General features: G+C 43.9%; 1 protein-coding gene across 1 annotated transcript in view; it reads left to right on the top strand.

Moving 5' to 3' along the window:
• ITGA5 (integrin subunit alpha 5) overlaps positions 1-22,418 on the top strand; it is a 285,403-nt gene that overhangs the window by 227,048 nt on the left and 35,937 nt on the right. The window contains exons 21-26 of the mRNA XM_085654764.1: positions 7,474-7,557; positions 10,158-10,237; positions 10,667-10,747; positions 14,447-14,552; positions 15,598-15,756; positions 17,260-17,361. Of these exons, the coding sequence (XP_085510890.1) occupies positions 7,474-7,557; positions 10,158-10,237; positions 10,667-10,747; positions 14,447-14,552; positions 15,598-15,756; positions 17,260-17,361 (612 nt within the window). The remainder of the gene's footprint in view (positions 1-7,473; positions 7,558-10,157; positions 10,238-10,666; positions 10,748-14,446; positions 14,553-15,597; positions 15,757-17,259; positions 17,362-22,418) is intronic.

Below are 22,418 nucleotides of genomic sequence, written 5' to 3'. Positions count from 1 at the left end.
GCAATTCTCCACCTAGCTGTGTTGCACAGTCAGACTTGAGCTGAACAGTACCAGGCACTATCTGAGCAGCCAAACAGGCTGCTCAGACCAATCACGACACTGCTGTCATGTTGGTGACAGTAGCATCGTGATTGGCTTTGGGGAGTCTCGGAGCCAGGAACAGAGGGAGGGTGGGAGAGGTGGTGTGCGCACTCAGGTAAGTAATCTCTTATGGTTTTTTTCTAACCAGCCACCTGTTCTACCACTTCTTTTCCCTAGCAGCTGCCACTGATATCACTTACATTATCTGGCAATGCTGTTTACTTATTTGATTGGTTACATGTTGGAGCAAGTTTATCTTGACCAAAAAGATCGCAGGACAAAGCCGGCATTCCTTATTTAATCAGTTGGAGTCATGGGGTGGGGGGGTTAGGGGGTGTGTGGGGGTGTGTGTGTGTGTTTTAGAGTTAGTCAGTCTAGATGGAAAAACTTGAATCAAGGGAGCAGCTCCAATGATTTCTTGGAGCAGTTTGACTGGCTGTTGTTTTCAGGTGTGATTGTGTCTAGACGAGAGTGGCGAGATGAAGCACAATCATGTTTACCTTACTTGCATACCATTCAGAGGTCTTACCTGGCTTACTCAGTCATGGGCCCCATATTTAATTGCGTCTTGTGGCCAGAATATTAATGGTAAACAATTTGAGCTTATTTGTCGGCCTAGTGTCTACTGGTGGGCTGAATTCTTGAAACCTGTTCTATTCTTCTCATGCCCCGCCAGGGATAGTAAGTGCTATATATATAAAATTACAATATGGAAGGGTTTTTCATGTATTGGGTGTAGGTGCCAGTCAAGTAGGCAATCCTTTGGTCCAGGCTGCGTATCGATCAGCTTTTCAAGACCACAATGAGGATTGTGTCCACATGGCAGCACAGCTCCCCTCAGTGGGTCCAGGAGACTTTAGAAAAGAGGGTCATTAAAAAAAAAAAGTCAGCATCGTAGTAGGGACCGGATAAAGTTGGATGCTGTTATGAAGTAGGAGAATCAGGAATACCTTCCAAGAGCTCGTAGGGCATTTAGCAGAAAAGAGTTGTGTTTTTTACTCCCACTAGGTGAGAAACATTGGTTTCCTTTCAAAAGGAATTTTGGTGGAGCTGCATGGTAATACAAAGTTGACTAGATTTGATAAAACCTGCATTATTTTATAAGCTATTGTTAAGGTACCACCCACTTAATATAATAATTTTGATAATAGAAACACAATTGTCCGCTACCCATACTGGGTTGCATTGGGCTATATCATGCATGTACTGTGCTAGTACTCAACAGTGCCCTGGTGTTCAATGTATTTTGGTCCTTTTCCATTCCCAAGCCTCAGACATACGTAGATCCAGCACAGGGATTGTATACTCCTCTCGCACTGTGATCTACACTACAGTGCATAATCCTTAAAGGGTGAGTTTTTCACCAAATAAACTAATCTGTATGACCGAAATAACAATAATTATGTATTGCAGCGTGAATCTTTTCTGGATTCACATACTTTGCATTATTCTGCCATCTAGTGGTTGGGTCTGGAGTTTTCCACTTGTAGTCCTCTTTCCATTTGTTGGTGTTATTAATTAACATTTGGTACCTTGTTCATCCCTCTTCTGGTGTCAGATGCCCGCCCTATGAGCCCCTGTGCTTGTTGGCCATGTTCAGGTTATTTTTTCCACCGCCGGGTCCTGAAGCTACTGCTGAAGCATCTTGGCAAGAAGAAAGTGACGGATCATTGAACACCTCCGAAGTGTTCAAACTACAAGCAACATCATAGAGCCAATAAGAAAATGATCACAAGCAGATATCCACCGAAGTGTGGGGGGGTTGGCAGTTTTGTAAATTCTTCGAGTTCATGCCTTATAAGACCATCATAACATTCATTTGGTTTTTTTTAAGCATGAGGATATTACGTTCCTTTTTTGGGGGGGGGGGGGGGGGTTGTTAAGTAATTTGCTCAAAATCACAAGTTAAGTGCTGCCAGGACTCGAACTTGGCTCCCCAGTCAGCTGTCTTTCGATTGTATACTCCGTGTGCCCATTCTGGTTGCAGATTTAGAACTCGTGTGACACTGTACATGAAACAAACTGCACGGGCTCGCTCACACAATCTCCTGATCCATATGTGCATAACATAAGGGATGCAGGCAGAAACGCTGCTATCGGATGAAATCTGGATGTGTATTCCCAAAGTGCAGCACGAAGAGCAGACCGGGTGCTCTTTGTCTGAGATATGCACTCCCCTATGCTGCGGCAAGTATACGGGCACACGTAGACATGTCACTGGTAATCGCCCAGACTATTCTTTGCTCTGTTAGTCCTAACAGAACCAATGTGTTCTACATCAGAGTGCTTCTATTAAGAACACTAGTGTGCATAGAGTTGAGATAGTTATCAATGGTATGTCTCGTCTGTGCATGGCACTAAGGCCCGGTCTGCACTTGGCACTGCACAGCATTCCAACCGTAGCACATCTCACTGTGAGCATAAAGCCTCTATGCCACAAGCTGCAGCTTATCGTGCAGTCAGAGTGGATAATCCACATAGAATGCATACTACCAGGACTTTATACAAACGCAAGAAGTGTTTTGAACCTTTGAGGATTCATCTAGTGGCTCAGTGTCAGTTGGTATTGTGCTGTGCTTAGTACAGTCGGTTTCAAGTACATAGCGTGCATAACAAACTGTGCAGCAAAAATACGATGTGTTGTGCATCTTAAAAGTTGTCAGTGGCATGTGCTCTGCACAGAACTGTGCATGCCGAAGCATGAACTGCACTGAATTGATTATAAATGAAAGTGTAGTGTTCATAAGAATGCACATAAGCTACATCCTGCAAATATAGGACCTGTTGTACATTCGAGGACACCACACAGTACTCTATGCTGCATGTAATAGTGCACTGCAGAGCACCAGAGAACATGGGCTGGACTCAATAGACCCATATACACGTATGTTCACATGCACTGTACTCTTGTAAAAAAAAAAACACAAAAAAAAACACTAACAATAGTAATTATAGCACTCTCTAAAGCAGCAACAGCTTTTAAGTGCCATGTGTACAAAACACACATGCATATTTTTGCCACGTGTTATTTCTTGGTTTACATTTTAATTTTGCTACAGAACTTGTATGCAAACATTTTTCTTTGTCAAACGCCTATTTTATTACACAGGCTTTCCAGTCCGGACGCTAAGAGGAGCCAGCAGGCGTTTAGAGGACGAGCATTTTGCTAATGAAACATTGGAGGTTGGGGTTAAATAACACTAGGGGTGAGAATTCGGCCAATACACTATTTAATATCAAAATCAATTACTTTAAAATCACTGTCAGTAGTTAGGGATTTTAATACTTGCACAGAGCGATGATTACCTAGCGGCTTTTTGTCTCGAAGTAAAAAACTGTATTGGCGAAGCCAATAGGTCTTGCGTGCGGGAGTTCTATTGGCTTTGTCAATCTTTCTTTAGCCTTATTGCACAGCAGCACTGGCTTCATGTGCAGCATGGCTGAAATAAAAAATAAAAGTGCGCTATGACACGGTAAATGCTGGCTATGTCATTCAGCTCTTTTGTTGCATCATCGCTAAGAAACTCTAGCAAAGCCAATAGATCTCACATAGGCGAGACCTATTGTCTTTGCCAATACTTGTTCTTTTCTGTTGGCATAGCCAACGACCATTTGGTGGTATGTCCATCCTCCGAGTGACATCAGACGGTGCCTCAGAAGTTCCTGCGTAAATTTTGGGGAAAACCAGGCAAGAAGTAAGAATCGACCAAACTGCCAAGACCGCAAGGAGAGGGATGAACCTGGACAGGTATCCATCCCGATTCCGACAGGGGACCCTTTCGATATGTACCACGTAGTCAGAGAATGAAGAAGGGGGAGGTGGCAGATAAGGGTCATGGAAAACATCCCTTTCAAGTTCTGGCCCAACTTTCACTACTAGTTTGCACAGGGAGAACCCCATGAGGTCTGCAGCCATTGCCCCCCGAAAGTCCACAAGGACAAAGACTGCGAAGCCTGTGCAGAATTTGTACCCAAGAGACTCCAGGTACGATGTCCACAGAGATCAGAGCACTACAACATATCCAACACTCAGAAGATGCAGGTATCGCTCAAAGACCACAGCTTATCCAGTGACGAGGAGGAAAACCTTGAGCAAGCCGAAAACAGCTCGTGGAGTGGAGTCTGACATCGCGATCTATGCTGCCAATGCCAAAGAGAGGCAAGCGTTGAAAAAACAAAGGCAGATAAGCAGCCAAATGGGTCCTCGGACAATAAGTCCCTGAAAGGCATCCTCTGCTTCAAAGCACTTGTCGACCGAAAGTCAGGCAAAACAAAAGGATCCTGACCAAAGGACACCGGTGGGGGCATGACACTGTTTAAACTCTCAACGCAAGCATCACATCTAGAAGGAGCAAGATACCAGGACAAGGCCTTTGAGACCGTAGACCTGTCAATGCCAAAAAAGAGATAGACGTCACTCCAAACAAAGTGCTCCAGGTCGAGCACAAGAGAAACCTCGAGGCTGAAATGGTTTCCTTCCTGCAGAGAAAGGAGTTTGATGACTTCTGAAAGGAATTCCACATTCCTGCAAAGCTTCTGATGACCGCCAAAGTCTGTCATGGAGGCGCTGGCAACTTCCGAACCTCATGAAGAGGAGCAAGAAGAGTTTTACAAACTCGAGGACCTGACAGGGTTCCACAACCAATACGAGGAGACATGGCAGGATCTCAATGCAGAGTCTCCAGGGGAGGGGGTGAACAGCTACCCTTCGAGGTCATCTCCCCCAAACGACTTATCCATCTACAACAGCCTCCTCACGAGGGCTGCAGAGACATATGGGGTGCAACTTGAGGAGGAAAAGGAGGATTCAGGTTTCCTCCTAGAAACATTAATGCCCTCACAAAAGGGAAACCTATAGCTGCCATTCTCCCTAGCATCTTGGACCAAGGGAAGGAACCGGATTGTGAGCATGCCACTGCAAGGGCTGTAACACCAAGAGTGAAAAAGTACAAGCATTCCACTAGGGACCCTAAATACATTAAGGGAAATTCTTCAGTGAATTCAGCAGGAGTGGCCCGTGCAGGTAAGAACGGTGGGGTGAGGGGGAGACTCAATAGATGACATAGGGAAATTAATTAAATACTTTTCCCTTGTCTTCTGTCGAGTCCGCCCCACTGCTCTTACCTGCACAGGCTGGTCCTGAAATTCAATTATAGTGACGACCGCTAGGAAGAGAAACATTGCTCCCATATCAATGAGGCGTCCACAAGAAAAAATAAGAGATTTGACTTGGTGGGAAATAAGATGGAGAGATAAGCAGCCACCCACTTGAAGATTGCTAACTCCAACGCTCGCTTGAACCACTACGGTCACCAGCAATGGTACGAGATGGAGTCCCTTATGCATCATCTCCTAGAGGAATACCGCAAGATTGCTAAGGCAGTAATGCAGGAAGGAAAGAACATTGCTAATATCTGCCTCCAGTCTGGACTATATGCTCAGATACTGCCACCAGGCAGTTGTGCACAAGGACAACTTGAGAAGACATGCTCAGAGTATTGGGCTTAAAGCAGAAGGTGCAAATCTCGGTCATCAATATGCCATTCACAGGTGATGCCCTATTCAGTCAGACTTTGGATGATACTCTAAAGCAACTAAAGAAAAATACCAGTGGTAACACCCTGTGAGTTCTTTAGAGGAAGGGGAAGAGGGCAGCCTCCCAGAGGGGGAGGACCAACAGGCAAGTGGCTTGAGCAACATCCAACCCCACCACGAAACACCTGTGGGAGGCAGGATAAAGGGATTCCTGCACAAGTGGGGGAAAATTACCTTTGCCAATTGGGGTTTGAACATAATACGTCATGGATACCGCATACAACTACTCAAAGAACCCCCACAAATCCTACCCAAAACCAAAGATGTTTCTGGGACAGAAAATAATACAACTCAGAAATGAGGCCCGAGAACTCTTGCAAAAGAGACATAGAAAAGATCTCGGGCAGAGAAACAAACAAGGAAAATTGGAATTAAAGACTGTATCCTAGCCCTCAAAGCGAAAGTATGGGTAAAGTGGCTATAAATACAGACAGCACAACAACGGTTTACCTCCGCAAACCGGGAGGTTTGAAGTTCTTCGCTCTATAACAAATGGCACAGAAAATCTTGAGGTGACCTAGCCAAACCGAGATAACCTTAACATCAATACTCCTGTCAGGAGTGGACACCCTTGAAGCGGAGAAGCTCAGCAGACCAGCAAGCATCTCTCATGAATGGGAACTAAATCGGAGAGTACTCTAAGGAGTATTCCAGGTGTAGGGGCACTGAAAGTGGGCCTGATTGAAACTTCTCAGAACTCAAAATGCCAAATCTTTACATCCAGGCACCCACACTGCCACTCCCTGGTGAATTCCCTGTAGATAGACTGGTCTGGAAAATTTCCATATGCTTTTCCACAGGGTTCGTCCCAAATGTATTCAAATTTTAAGTGAATCTGTAACCACCTTGTCTGGTTATGCTGACGTTAAGTACTTTTACAAATGTATACCACTTGGATGACTGGGCTCATTTACAAAATTATTTAAGACCAAAGTGTTTAGAAGTACCTGACAAACAACTGTTTAATCAACCTTCTTTACCTGAAGTGCTCTGCTAACAAAGCATTGCTACAGGAAAACTAAATTCAACGGTTTTTATGTGGTATTAACCATTCATCAATTGAAAGTGGGAACTAGGTGTAAAAAATAAAAATAAAAAAAGAGGCAGTGGAGTCCATTTACTTTTGCTCTGGAGGCACCAAATGCTGCTTCTCAGCCCTGGTCCCAAAGCCACCGCTGATGACTGAATGCATACAAGTTGACGATACTGAATTGGAGTCAAAACTCTAGTCCTTTCATGAGAAGTCATTTAGAGAAGGCTACTTGTTATTATCCAGCAAACCAGTTGTATTGAAATGTTTTTTCAGCAAAGCTTACTTTCTTTATCCAGATCAATGTCCACTCGATCTCCAATTGCAGGCGACACTTTTTGTGAGTATGCGGGTGAGCAGTTCTGAATGCTGGTGATACCGCACTTTGCGGGTGAGTTGATTGGTCTGAATATGTTCCCACATAGGTAAAACATGTTTTTTCCTTAGGTGGCTGTCAGGGAGTTGATGTTTGGATGCTTAAGATGTTGATGGTCTTTTCTTCCTGCTTGGTGTGTACCTTGGTATTGCTTGGATCGCTTAGGTACAGATAATCTTCTTGCCTTGCCCTGCTGTGCTTGGTTTCGGACTCTGACGTGGGTACATTAGAGATTCCTTTCACCCCATCATCTTGTGTTCCCTGTACATGCCTCTTTGGTACAGAGAAGAGTCCTTCCGACCATGCATCTGTTGTACTTGCTGTGTTGTGTGTTAGTGTAAGGTGATTCCCCTTGATGTCTAAACCTAACAAACGCTTCTCTCTCTTCCAGAGTCTCAATGAGCTCACCTGCCGCTATGAGAACAAGACTCATTTGATCTGTGACCTGGGGAACCCCATGAAGTCTGGGACAAGTGTGAGTACAGTAGTTGGATTGTGCTCTGGTACTGTTAGCCTGTGGGGTAGAAAGAGTAAAGCCATTGGGCAAGTCCCCCAACCTTTCATTGCCTCTCCATAAATCCACCCACAACCCATTTTGTGCAGCTTGGGTGTGTGCAAACACCTGAGGGGCAGAAGCGTTTTTGATTGCATCGGATTTCCAAGAAGGTGTGATTGTAGAGGGAGGGGCAGCTTGATGTTATGAAATGGTTGCCTGTCCTCAGTACCTACCCCGTGACTCCTCCGCTGGCCCTTGTGATTTTACGGTTTCAAGCACTAGTCTTGTAAATCAGTCCCCTGTTTAACATGAACTGGTCGCTTTGTTTGTGTTTTTTTTTTTTTTTTACTTTAATTGGGCAATATACATGATCGTGTCCTGATCCTAGACCAATTAAAGTTTCCTTGTCGGGTCTGCAGAGTGTTAACCTACATGTGCGTCTTTGTTCCTTGTGAGAGATGTTTGAAGCTCCCATGGCATCCAAACACAGCATATTTATACCCTTTTTTTCAAGTCGCTAAAATCCCAAACCCTCTAAAATATAAACAGGATTGTATAGGCCTCCCAAGATTGCAGTGTGCTTAAACCCTGTCTTCTACCCCCGAGCGAGACTTAGCGGTATCCTCACCTGTGTGACAGCCAGTTCAGTTTCTTTTTAATGTGTCCCTAGTTTCCACCCAAAGCTTCCTGCATGCAGACTAGAGCTAAAGGGTCTGATTTACTGTTGTGTGCTCAGATCTGGGAAAAGAGGATGAGCGAGATTGACTGGCACCTCGCCTAACATCGGACCAGCCTTTTTTGTGTGCTGCCAATATCATTTACTCCTAATAATTTTAGGCATGCAAGTATTTGCAGTTAACACAAAATGGAGTGTCTTCCAGAGTTATAGACGTGGAACTGTACGATTCCCTCTCCCAAAAAGTTAATTGAAGCTATGGACCAGGCTTCTAAATATGCAGAGAAAAACCCCATTTAATTATTTACAGACTTGCGAGGGGGAAGCAGACGCTTTGGTGCTCATGGCAGTGCTGCACTGTGTGCTCAAAAGTTGAAATATTGTGTTCGTTTCACACGTGCCGCGCAGTCTGCGTGCGCCCTGAGTTGCCGACCCTCTTCTATCTTTGACCTTGAGGATTTGACCCTCTACATTGACCCCAGTGCCTTCAATCTTCTGTGCCGTACTCCCTCCCTCGCAAGCTGTAGACGAATGTTTCATCCCACTGTCCTCCATTACACCGACCCGCAGCAGACCCGCGGATATTTAGGCTTTCTCCCTCCCTTCCATCCTAGGTCTGTTTCCCTCCCCCCCCCCCCCCATATCTCGAACACATGTTTTGAGACGGGCCGTGTGTTTGGACTGTCTCTGAAAGCCCACCTCCCCTCTGCTGCCCCACAATGGTCGTCTGTCTTCGCGGCATCCATTTTCTAGCTGCTGCGCCGCCCACCCTCTATCCCTCCGTCCGTCTTTCGTGCAACCACGTCATTAAAGTATCTTGACTGCATGGGTGGGGACAATTCTAACCCGTTCCCTCCCCCTAAGGCAGCTGTGGGCCAGCTGTGAGCAGAAACTCCTGGACAGACTAGATTCCAGAGTTGCAGCTAGGCCTGACGTACCTTCACGTTACTTTGTATGCTTATAAAGCCAGTCATTAATTATATATATAATCTCTTTTCTCCACCTCCCCCTCGCTCACATCACTCCTCTTACCATCTCACTTCACATTTCTTATCTCCGCTATTCTCACGGTTTCTTACCTCATCACTACCTTTAATCCTTATTTTTATCCGCTCACTTTGTCTGTCCTATATTTTTCGGTCCCCTGCGCTCTGTCTCGTCCTTTATTTCACTGTCCTTTTCTTGCTACATCTCTCTTGCCCCTCAACTCTAATCTCCCTTTTATTTATTCTATCTCTTCCCCTTTCTCCTCATCTCTTACTATTTTTCTCACTCCCTTCTTCTCCCGTGTGCCTCTGTCACCGTCTCTTCATTACCATTCTTCACCTTTCCTACCTGCTTCTTTGCAATTTTCTTGACTTCTCATTGATTGGGCACTTTTTTTCGCTTCTATTTGCTTGTCCTCCTGGCCTCCCACTCTTGTTCTCTCTCTCTCTCTCTCTCTCTCCTCTTGTTATCTGGTTTCCTCTCTTCCTCTTCGACTTTTAACTTCCTTCTCCCAACATTTGACCCATGCCATGCTCTCCTCTCCACCTTTCCCTCCCTTCCTCTTCCTTCCCTTTTGGTATCCTTTTGACTGTTTTCCTCTCACATTCTGATTCACCATGTCTTCTTGATTTCACCCTCGCACTCGTTTCGATATGCCTTCTCTCCTCAAACTCTTATTTTCATGCTTGTTGTTCCTCCTATCTCTCCCTTTTACGTCATCCCTATGTTCCTGAATCTGTTTTTCTGCCTCCCTGGCCTCTTTTTCTTCGCTCCTTGTATCATTTCCCTTATTTTATTCTTCTTGTTCTCAATCTTTACTTTCTCTGTTGCTCAACACCTCTTATTTTGCCTTTTCCCTTTCTCTGCTCTTTCTTGTCTCCGTTCTTTCTTGCTTATCCTGATCAACTCACTGCAGCTGCGGGGTGGACTGCGATTCACTGTGCCCAGTCTGCAGGACTCCAAGAAGAACATCCAGTTTGACTTCCAGATCCACAGGTCAGTACTGCAGGAGCCCAAGCGGGCGGTGGTGCAGGGCACAAATGTGTTATACTGGCTCTGCACTTCCCAAGGAGCTAGAAAACAAAATGGAGGGGCTGACCGTGGTACTGGAGGAGGGGGGATCTAGTTCTAGCTTGGTAATGTACCTAAACACAATTTCTGTAGTGACCACAGCAGAATTCAATCCAATTAAACTGCCTCTTGATTGCTGTGCAGTGTGTGGCTTGTTGTTAAGCTTCCATTTTACATTTGAGTAGAGATTCCATTTTACATTTGAGTAGAGATTCAGCATGCAAAGTTTTCTGCCCAATGATTGAGGGGCCCTCTGCGAGGTGGAGGTGAAATTGGTCGTTGGTCTTGTTCTCTTAGTGTGATAGTATGTGAGGTGATCCATTCTAATGAATTATTTGGCATTTCTCCTTTCAGTAAGAACCAGAATAACTCGAAAAGTGAGATGGTGGCCTATTCCCTGGACGTCCAAGCCTTCGCCACCATGTCTATGTATGGGTGAGTAGTCCAGCCTCTTGTCACTTGTAGGTCTAACTGATGTGCCAAGAGGCGTCACTAGGTTAGAAGTGAGAAGACTTTTGTTCATTTCGGGTAGTAAATAATGAAATGTTAGACGCTGAACAATGCCACCAAATCCACCTCTTTTTCTCGACCTTGCTCATAACTCTTTCTGTACTTAACTGGTTTTGACAATATTTTTCCAAGCACCGGGCCCCCGCATATGACAGGATGTCATTTGTGTAGAGAGCCAGACTGAAAATGGAAATTAACCCTAGAAAAACAGTTGTAACCAGCCGCGCGCTGCAGGAGGACGCTTCTAAAATTGTCTCGAGGACTGTCATGGTTGGGTCGTGGCTTCCCAACCTGCTCTGAAAGTAGCCTGCAGCCTACCGGGGAAAGCCACTGTGGCAGATGGTCATCCTGGCCCTCTTTGTACAGAGCTGCATACCACCCCTTGCTCGCCTCAAAACTCTTAAAAGGAGCCCAAAGAACTCGTATAGAGGGAATAGGGCATGGCTGGGAATGAACAAGCGGAACAAGATGATGACTTGAGGTGTAGAGTCTTTAAGGCCTCTGTGTACTTAGAGCTAGGTTTCCAGTTATCCTACCGGTTGTTCGTCGTCATGGCTGGAGGGAGCGACTCTTTCAAGAGTAAATAGCGCAGGGTTACCAGATTTATGCAGGTGAGCTAAGAACAAGCTTCTGCTGTCTTAAAGACTCTGGACAAGGTAATTCCACCTCCTTATTGGTTCACTGAAAGCTACACATTGATGTTACTCATGTTAAAGATTTTAGGACTCCCTACATATATAGAGTACCTTCATGACTCTAGAAAAAAAATGTATTGGCAGTTTTATAAGTGTCATCTGAGGACTATGCTTAACTAAATATTTAGTCCGACGACTCTATTATATATTGACCGACAGCACAAATCTGTGTGTATATATATATATATATATATATATATATATATATATCCGAGCCCTGAGATTGCAGTGTAGGGTCATATTATGCATGTTACCTCTTATGTTTTTTTATTAGATATATTTTTTAATTGAGCTATTTTCATAGTGAAAACAGTAACATCCTATGCAGATGACACCCAGCTGGTCCTGGGCATCCATAAGGACGGCTGCACTGTGGCAGCCAACTTCCAGAGAGCTATGCTTGAGGTCAGTACCTGGATGGCCTCTAATTGTCTTAGGCTCAACTCGGACAAGACCGAGGTTATGATCTTTGGAAAACTCTCTCCAGAATGGTCTTCTAACTGGTGGCCGGAAAAGCTCGGCTATCCACCTGTCCCAGTGGAAAAAGCCAGAAACCTGGGAGTCATTTTTGACAGCAAGTTGGTATTTGACCTTCATACAAACAAGGTTGTGTCGTCTTCATTCTTTATTCTGAAAAAGATTAAGAAGCTGCTCCCTTATCTCCCTCCCTCAGCTGGGAAGACTCTGGTCTCTACCTTAGTCTTCTCCAAAATGGATTATGGAAACGCTCTCTTTCTCCATACCCAGAAGCGTGTCATAACAAAGCTGCAATCCATCCAGAATGCGGCAGCCAGGATTCTCCAGAGCATTCCTCGCCGCAACTCCACCACTCTTGGCATTCGTCAACTCCACTGGCTGAGAGTAGAGAGCCGCATTAAATTCAAGGCCCTCTGCATTGCATATAAGGCAGTACACGGCATAGGACCCAGGTTCCTGACGGAAGCCTTTCAGCCATACACTCCTAGACGGCAATTAAGATCGGCCAATACCAACCTCCTCACTGTTCCACGCACAAGAACGGCCACCTGGGGAGATAGACGTTTCTTGGTGGCCACCCCAAAACTCTGGAATCTTTTGCCACATTCCATCAAAACTGCCCCGAATCTTATGAGCTTCCGCAGGCTCTTAAAAACGTGGTTATTTAACCAGTGAGAGGATGACTGACCCCAGTAGCTCCACAGCGCCGAGACACCCCAGGGTATTTGTTGCGCTATAAAAATTACGTAACTAAATAAATAAATAAATAAATGTAGATAAGCATGTCAAATTTCAGGGGGAAAAGCATTCTTAATTTGTTAAACACGTTCTGTCCGTAGAATGATGCGACTGTCGCAGCGGTTCTCTGAGTGCGGCTAACAATGGGCTCTTACTGGAATTGCCAGTTTAATCTTTTTTTAACGCTCGTCAGAAGAATGTTGAATCACGAATAACAAAACTCTGCAGAGTGGTTTAGGATGGCTGTTATAACATGCATTTGTAAAGCGCACATTCACCCAGAAGGTTATCTTGGTACTGAATAACAGATGTTTATTGTTACCCAACTCGGTGGTACTCCTTGTATCGACCTCAGAAGGATGAAAGGCTGAGTGGACCCACCGGGATTTGAATCTGTGACCATGAGGTCGAACACAGGCTCCTACAGTGGACGCATTAGTCTGCGGAGCCATCAGACCCGATTATGTTGATCACCCCTACAGTTCACAGGGGCTGTGCAATATTTCCCATATTTCATGGGCTACTGTGAAATAGGGGTTTTAATACTACTGCACTTTATGCTGTAAAAGTTCGCAAACATAATTTTTGCATAAATTAATGTGGGCTGAGAATAATGCTGCCTATTACAGTCAAGTGTTGGGGAGGCCTCGACTCAAGAGGCGAAATCTCCAGTGGGCAATGCCGTCTCTTTCCTCCCTAAATACCTGCAACACCTAGCATACTACACTCCACATAAATGGTTTATGCCCTGACCTTTTCACTACGAGCAGTCATTTTAAATAGTGTTTAACAAAAACCGGTATGCAAGAATTTAAATGAATGAAGTAAAATCACATTGAAGAGGTCTCATGGCTCTGACCAACGCTGTTACTATTAGTAAATTGCAAAACATGAGGTAGTAAACTGTTTTTTTTCACAAACTTTGCTTCACTGAATTTAACCTTTGCACTCTAGTAATACATTTGTCTCCTGTTGGCTCCCTCCCCTTATTGAGTACAGCCCGGACATTTGAGTTGAGCAAATTTAGAGTGTCACTGGTGTTGAGAGTGCTCTGTACATGAGATGCTCTCCACCTAAACTTGGCAACTACCCAGCGTTCTCTACTTTTTTGCATAATTTAGGCGTCACTCTATGCTTGAAAGGGTATTGTTTTGATAGATATATATCTATATTTCACCGATTCCTACAACACAAAGTAAGCCTACACTTGCATCCCTTGCTTTTGGGGTGCTGTTTATTAAACCATTGCCACTGCAGTCAAATGCCAGCACAGTATGACCTGGCAACGGTTCTCAAGGCATTAACATAATTATTTCCATCACTTTCATTGTGTGCATATTACATATTGAGAGTATTACAGTGTACCATATATGACCGAGTAAATGCTCGCATGAAACAGGATACAAAACGTAAAAAGCCCTCTTGGAATACTGTGAAACAGCAGGATAATCGAAATGCTGGCATTTACAATGTATCAAATTGAAAAACATTGTTACTTAAAGGGGGGCAAACCTCAGAAATTACCATAACTGTATTCATATTGGAGCATATGTTAGCCACCAAAATAAAAAAGGCACTCTTTGGTTGCGAACGCAGGAAACTGTTGGGTGTTGATGGCTGTGTTCAGCATTTGCACTTTAGTCCGCAGAAGTCCATTCCATGTACTGCAAATTTATTAGAGATCTTCTGACTCCTTCCTTTTGTCCCACACCAGCATTTCCAAACCAGAGAGTGTTATTTTCCCGCTGTCCAACTGGAAGCCAAACCGGAAGCCTGCGAAGGAGCAAGACCTGGGCCCACCAGTCAAACACGTGTATGAGGTAAGTGATGGAGGTGTTTAAGAAAAACACTGGAACCCTCCCAACCCTTGGTCTAGAGCTGTCAGATGATGGGCCACAGAAAGAGTACGTATAGAGGGCTCAATGTTTGGAAATATTAGCACTTCACAATTGCTCTTGAAAATGCTACTGCACAAGAAGGTCCAGGAATCAGTCAATAACTGCTTATTAACACTCACTTGACTTCTGGTCTCAGGCTGCAGGGAAAGGGATTTATAGAGGTTATGGGACAATAACTAGCATTATTTGTTTGTTATTTTTGTATCTAAATCAACATAGAATGTTTTCTTTCCTGAGCACTTTGTTAGACAAGCGGATAGAGAGAGGACACAGTTGTGAATTTGGAGCAACATTCTTCCATGCATGAGGGTCTCGAAAAAAGGGTTTTAATTCCTTCTAGTGACCCCAAGAAACCCACCTGCAGGCAGAAGGGGAATGGACAACAGTTTCAAAGGGTTGTATCTTGTGGGTGGAGGTACCTTCTACTATAGTGTTTGTCTTGCGCGCGGAGTAAGAGACCACCGTTAAGGATCTCCGGTGCCAGTGATAATTGTACCTCAAATCTGTATTAGCGAGGTGTCCCTTCTGCTCAAATGTCTGTTATGATAGATTTAGATGAATGGTTATGGACTGCATTCAGTTCTATGCATCTCACACGATTAGCGCCTTTATGTTTGATTTCAAACAATAGAATTACTTTAGGGTTTCCGTGATGAGAGGCTACATCTCAACATAAAGTGCAACCTTGTCTGCAAATCAAATGAATGGAGAGTTATTATTGGGACCTTAAAGCTATCAGTAAATTGAACAGAGCGTCGAATGACCTTGTACAAGATCAATTTTCTATTACGTTTTCACAAATGGCACGTTGGAAACATTTTGTGATTTTGAATGTCTGTCTCATTGCACAGATTAGCAGTATGCTTTTTTGGGGGAGGGTGGGGGGTACTTTGATTGCTTGAGCGGGTGTGGGTTACTGACCTACACTAATACTTGGTAACAAGATCTCTCTCTCTTCTGTTCCTAGCTTGTGAACAACGGTCCAAGTACCATCAGCCACGGGTTTGTGGAGCTGCATTGTCCAATGAAATTCCATAATGAGTTTGCCTTGTACGTGATGGGCTATTCAGGGAAAGGCCTCGGCAACTGCTCGTCCAACCTTCCAGTCAACCCCCTCAACTTCCTGGTAAGATGTAGCATAAATTAACATACAGGATTCTTGCTTTTTTTTAATGTGCACATATGCATTTTTTACCTTAATGAACGGAGAAATGCTCAAAATTGCTGACCTAGACCTAAGCGTAGTAGATGGATGCTGGAAAAGCAGTTTTTGGAGTTCTGGAATACGAGTAGTTGAAAGGAGAGGGGAAACCCGGAAGAATTTCTGGCACACAAGGTTGGAAGAGAGGTCTTGGAATAAATTGTAGGCAGTTGTTATAGATTAGAGAACACAACTTACTGCTGTTTGTAATGCAAACAGCACCAAACACTCAGGTGGTTCCTTTGAATGCTGCTGGTTAAATTCTTATTTTTTTCGCAATTTGGACTGAAAATCTGAAAGATTTCAGATTTACCTTTTTTTTTTTTTTCCCAGCTGGTTTCAGTTTTAATCCTTTTTCTATTTTCTTTTTTGTTTTGAGGGATCGTTTAATGTCACAAATTGGTTTGTTTATACGAATTACTTCCTTTTTGCCATGCTTTCCACCAACATTTTGGTCTAACTGGGGGGATTGGCCAGTTGCTTTAAAGCAAATTTGAGTGAAAAATATTACTGCTGAAACAAACTACCAGTAGCTTCAGGATTGGAAGGGGTGCAGCCCTAGTATTCCCTGCGGAAATAAAAAAAACAAGGTTCCTACAATTCACCCTTCAGACTACAACACAGCAGGCATGTTTCTTAGCAGTATCTGCAGGGGATGGTGGAGATAAAAGGTGATCCAAAGGTGCCAATATCGGAGTTACACCCTCGCCGTTCAAAACCTCTTACTGAGTACCTGCCGTAAAATTTGTTTATAGAATAACAGCAACCATTTCCATGGCCTTTCTGCTGGATTTCTTGTTTGTCTTTTTAAGCTCTAAACCTCTTCACCCTTGGTTCCTGATTTCACCCGGTTATTAGTAGGCTCAATGGGGCGCTCATAAACCGTTCACTTGTAAAATAAAAAACTCTTAGTTGGATGTCTGCTTTGCCAACATGCAGCAATTGTTGTGGTGATTGCAGGTTGAGTTTAGCAGTCGATAGGGTAATAAAGTCCCCTTATTTTAACCTGCCCTATTTGATTGCCTTCTCGGAAAGTGTATGTGTCACTTTTTTCAAAACGGAGTCCACATGGTAGTGGGTACTGAGTATGTATGATCTTGGGATGTTGATCACGGTGGGCATAAGACCACTGCTGCTTTCCTTTATTGGGAGCGATAGCAGGAGACCGCCCCACTGGCGTGGCTTGACTGCTGAGCTGAAGTAATTGGTCACAAATTCTTTTTCCTATGTATAATCGAACAGAAGCTAGCACCCCAGGCTCATTTGAGGTAGACCTATTGATACAACAGTAAATGTACGTTAAAGGGCACAGTTTAAGTCTATGAATATACTAATTTATGGGCTTTCCAGAGAAGCAGACAAACTGTATATCAGCATACGTGGAGTGTATGGTTTCAATCCTTTTTAATAAGTATTTTTTTCTTGCAGCATTCTCCTACTGAGCAGTCACCAACACTCGCTTCCAGCTCAGACCATCACATCCAGCGGCGGGACGTGAGCCGCGGCCAAGCTGGATCGCATCACACATTGGTATGTATCCTCATTGAACGATGTCCTTTTGATTTGGGAGGGATCATATGAGTAAGTTAAAGGGTGTTGTCTCGTTACAGATGACAACCTGCTTATCAAGTCCCAGAAATGTAACACAACCTCTGTGATGGACTGCACCCCTACCCTACACTTTTGATGTTGCTGAACATACACATTCTCTGGCAGAACAGTTGTGATTAACCTGTATTGCAAAGTCTGCTGCTGAGCTTCTCTTATAGACAGGACTTTAAGTGGGATGAAAAAACTGGATAGTCTCTCAAAGGGGCGTGGCCAATGTAATTAAGGGTCTTACTTAAAAACACATAAGCTAAAAATCTGTGCTTATCATAGTGTGCCGCCTGAGTTGTATTTTGCAGTTTCATTGCATCCAGATATGATACTACAAGTAACATCATACCTACAACAAGGCCGACTGTTATCTTTGTCAATGGTTGTTAGTTGCATGAGACAAATATGCAGCAACTAAAGCTTGTTGTTTATAATATTGAAAAAGCTTCCACTTAAAGCCCTGCTGACACCACGGCGATGTTGCTGCTCCTGAGTTTCAAAAAGAGAAGGGAAATCCAGGGAGAAAATGACTCTTTAAAGGATTTCCCTTCTCCTACAACGCTCACCTGGCATGACGTCATGCCGTAACTTCTCCACTAGTGAGAAGTGTGAGCACGCGCACATCGATGTGCCTGCGGTCGTTGCAGTACGGAAAAAATGGACCGCCTGTATCAGGGCACAAAACAGAGCCCTATAGAGACCCGTTTCGAAACCCTCTAAAAGAAACTGCCGGTGCTCAGACCCGGTGAGATCCGGCCCACTTAAAGCCCTGCTTATAGACCACTAAAATGAGTGGGGTGAAGGGAGATGGACAAAGCCAAGGGGTCCGCCTGAGAAAGAGTCAATCAGTTAGCCTGAAAATTGCATCATTGATGTCAGTAAGGGCAAGGTGGTGCTCAGTCAAATATCCTAGTGTGCCCTCCCCCAAAAACTGAAGTATGATTTTTGTAGGGGGACGTGCGGCATTTTGTTGAGGTACAGTTGCACTGCTGCCTTGTATTTCCCACCGGTTTGGTGCCCATTGCAGGATGGCCTAAGAGCAGCAAGTTTTCCAGCACTGCTGGTTGTGCATGGCCGGTGAGTTCACCAAAGGGTCTATGGGATGCTCTTCGTCAAAGATTCACTCTACACAGTAACTGTAACCTAGAGCTCTGGAATTTGTTAATGTATAGTGCGAACTTGGCCAAGGGCATTGGAGTACTTTATAAGAGAATCAGGCTACTTTTAAGGAACGATGACCTGTCCAGGGTCACAAAATGTTGAGCTGAGGATGGAATTTAAACCATATCCCCCCCCCCCCCCCAGTTCAAAGGCATGCCACTGTAGCCGCAGGGCCACATCTCCTCCCCACTTGCACTGAAACGTCATAACCTGTAACACCAGGTAAATTTCAGTCGATTTATGAGCCGGGGATGTGGGGAAAAAGCTGAATTGTATGTACAGCCTCACCCACCTCTCCAGCTGCGGTATTATGCTACTGCACTCTGCAATGTTTACATTCTCAGAATAACCTTCAGAGAAGTTACTCCACGGGCTGTAGTCTAGCTCTCTGATGTTGTGAACCTATCTCACCTGTTTCCCCAGTTCAGCTTTTGTAATGGTGACAGATTGTCGAGGGTTGAATCTAGAGAGCCATACTGCGTGCAGGAAGCCACACAATGGCTTTCTATTCTGCCTTTCACTAAAGACTGATGATTTCTCATAGATAGTTGGTTGGGCTGATCTGGGAGGTCCTGTTTGTCCAGTATGATTGCAGACAGAACACCTCTTCTCAGTCATTGGAACAACATTCCCTGGGATCCTTTCTTATTCCTTTGTTCCTGGTTCCCACTGGCACGCTCTTCTGTTTCCACCAACAAGAGTTGCTCTTTCAACCAAACCAGTGATAAAACTGCAGGCGATGAAACGTGTTTAGTAGAGTGCTTGGCTTTCCCTTCCGTAAACCCAAAATTGGTGGCAGTTGTATAGATATTCTGCACTTAAGTAGGAATACACAGGTGCAACAAATCCACGTCAATAGTGCTCAATGGGCTAATGACACCATGCCACCAGAGTTGTGTACAACATACGCGGTAAAAACTTCCTCATATAACATACATGCAATAACTCCCAGAGCAACCTAGAGTCTCATATAAAAGACAGCCGGCACGTGTTTTGTCTTTAAATGACTTTTTCAAAGCTGGTGATAACAATTAAGATAATTAACATGAACTCACACACACACTCTCTCTCACAGGTCAGTGGGGAACAAAGATGATTGCACTCGGCGTTCTCCTGAGAAGAATACACATTGAGATGAGGAAATTCATACAAAGTCTTTATTTTCCAAAACCTTTTTTATTCACTATAGATATTATTCCAAGTTTTCCATTAAAGGCATAAGTTCCACAGCCAACACCTCTTTTCACATAATGATTAGACATATTCAGTATAATCCAGATAATACAATGTAGTATGAGTTATTGCAGAGCAGCCGTGCTTCTATCTATTCTCAATGTGTAGTCTTCTCAGAACATGAATTAAAGTGGACCATATGGATTATTCCCCGTAAGGGAAATGGGGATCTGAGAAATAGCCCGGGCAATAATTCAATTTTCCTTTTGTTAATTTATGTACAAGATAGAGGCACGGCTGCTCTGCAATAACACATTATACTTCATTGTATGATCTGGATTATACTAAATAGGTCTAATCATTATGAGAAAAGAGGTGTTGGCTGTGGAACTCATGCATTTAATGGAGAACTTTGAATAATATCTTAAGTGAAGAAAAAAGTTTTGGAAATTAAAGACTGTGTATGGATTTCTACATCTCAATATGTATTCTTCTCAGAACATGAATTAAAGTGGACCATATGGATTATTCCCTGTAAGGGAAATGGGGGTCTGAGAAATAGCACCCGACCATAATTCTGTTTTCCCTTTAATAAATAGATAGATGTATATAGATTATATATTTGTGTGTTCATTGTTATCAACAACCTTGAAAAAGTCGTTTAAAGACGAAACACGTGTCTGCTGTCTTTCTTCACCTCCAGGTCCATCTGGAATTGACTGGCCTAATGGGATGTACAATTAAGCAGAGGGGCAGTAATCAAACTACTTTTCCACATGAGTTGCAGCTAATGAGTATTCTATATTGCTTCCTGTGGAAATGCAGTTTGCCACAGAATACCTGTCTGCTTTAATAGGGCAGACTCGGGCCTGACTAACAGGAGCGGAACTCGGCTAGAGGTAAGAGTCTTGGAATGAGTTTAATGAGGCAGCAGGGGGAGGTCTTCCCTCTGGTAAATAGTTTAGATTCTTTTTTCTGGCGGTGCCGCTTCTATTCCCAGAACAGTTCTCTACGAGATCCCTCTTGGCAGTAATACAGAGAGTGGATACTCTGTGGTGACGAGGGTGTTGCATGCATAAACAAATCGTGCAAATTTGCAAGATCACCAACATGAAAGCAATTAAAAATTCAAATAAAACTAAAATTTAAACCAAAGAGTATGAAGGATGGAAATAGAAAAAGCCCATAGGATTCTCAAACATTTTACTTCTTAGACCACTGGGCTTTGATTGTATTTGCAGACCCATGCACTTGTGGGTGAGGATAGCACAGTAAGAGGGTTACAGAGATTATGCGAGAACTTTTCGCAGAATTGGTAGTTAAAAAATGTAAACCTCTTCCAAAAGTGCCGAGTTTATAAGGGATACAACATTTGAGAAAGAACAAAGGCAATAATCCTAATAAATGAATGTGTATTTGCACGTTCACCCGTAAAGTAAATAACAGAAGTTTAATGTTCACAACTCCCTTGTACTCATTTTATCGAAAGCAGAAACCAAGAGGTTAAATGCAGGTTCTTAGAGTGGATGTGTTAGTCCACTGAGATACCAGACCTGGTAAGGGTCGGTGGCAAGGATAAAGCTGGAAAAATACTGCTTGGCAACCTATTAAGTTTGCCGGAATTTGGAGCAGGTATGCCATGGGGCAAGAATGTCAGATTGTGCCATGTATCCCACGCAAAATGTCAGCATGTTTGGGGGTATAAGTATGGGGACTCGGGGATAAATAGATTGTTTTCCTTGTGTTTATCCTCAATAACAGACAAATTTGCAGACATTTTCTACCTGTTGGAAACAATAGATAATGTCAGTGGGAGGGTTGCCCTTATGTGCTTATGTCTGGGCTTGTGTTCTGAGAGCATAGTACACTACCCTTGGCATCAGCGTTTTGATTAGGTTCTGGATATGTTGTGTGTGCATTCACACCTGTGCCTGTTGTGTGTGTTCTATACTCCCCTCCGTTGTGGCGAGTGTTGGGCTATGCTCCTGCACCCAGCCCCTGCAGCAGTTTCAGTGGTTGTGCATCCATAACTGGTAAAAACAGATCTGAGTGTCTCCCAACCAAGAATTGTTCGATTCAGCGTTTTCAGTCCTGGAATTTGTGGACCTGATAATTCTGGACCCAGACGACCCCAGGCCACTCTTGTTGGTGAGTGGTAGGATTCCACTTGGAGTGATCGCTCTGGGGGGGGGACTCCATCCCTTGTAAGGAGCTCACCAATGAGGTTGTACAAGTAGCGGCTGGTGAGAATGATGTGCCATGAATAAAAAAAAAACAGGTATGTCGTGGGATTCTGGGCAGTCAAGATCAGTGCAGGCATTCTGGGATCGGACGACTTTGAGCTGCGAGAGTCTGAGGATCTGATCTTGCTTGAGACAGTTTCTAAAGGAGTTTGAGTCCAGTACCTGATAAAGCGAGTGATCCTCAGTTGGAGGATTTCTTGTATTACACGTCCGAGTTCTGCAGTCTGTCAGATCTATATTGGGAGTGGGGAGGGAGGGGTGAAATTATGAAGAATTACGTAAAATGCAATATTGCCATTCGCCGCTGTGCTTTAGTTCGCAATGCATCCTTGCATCCATTTTAGATGGGAGGATACATTTTGTGCAACAACAAAAAAATGTGGGGGAAAAACCGCACCGTGAACAAGAGCC

This window comes from Triturus cristatus, chromosome 4_1 (assembly GCF_964204655.1).
Source record: "Triturus cristatus chromosome 4_1, aTriCri1.1, whole genome shotgun sequence".
Lineage (NCBI taxonomy): Eukaryota > Metazoa > Chordata > Amphibia > Caudata > Salamandridae > Triturus > Triturus cristatus.
Note: the sequence above shows the minus strand (reverse complement) of the source record. Positions and strands in the feature narration are given on the sequence as shown.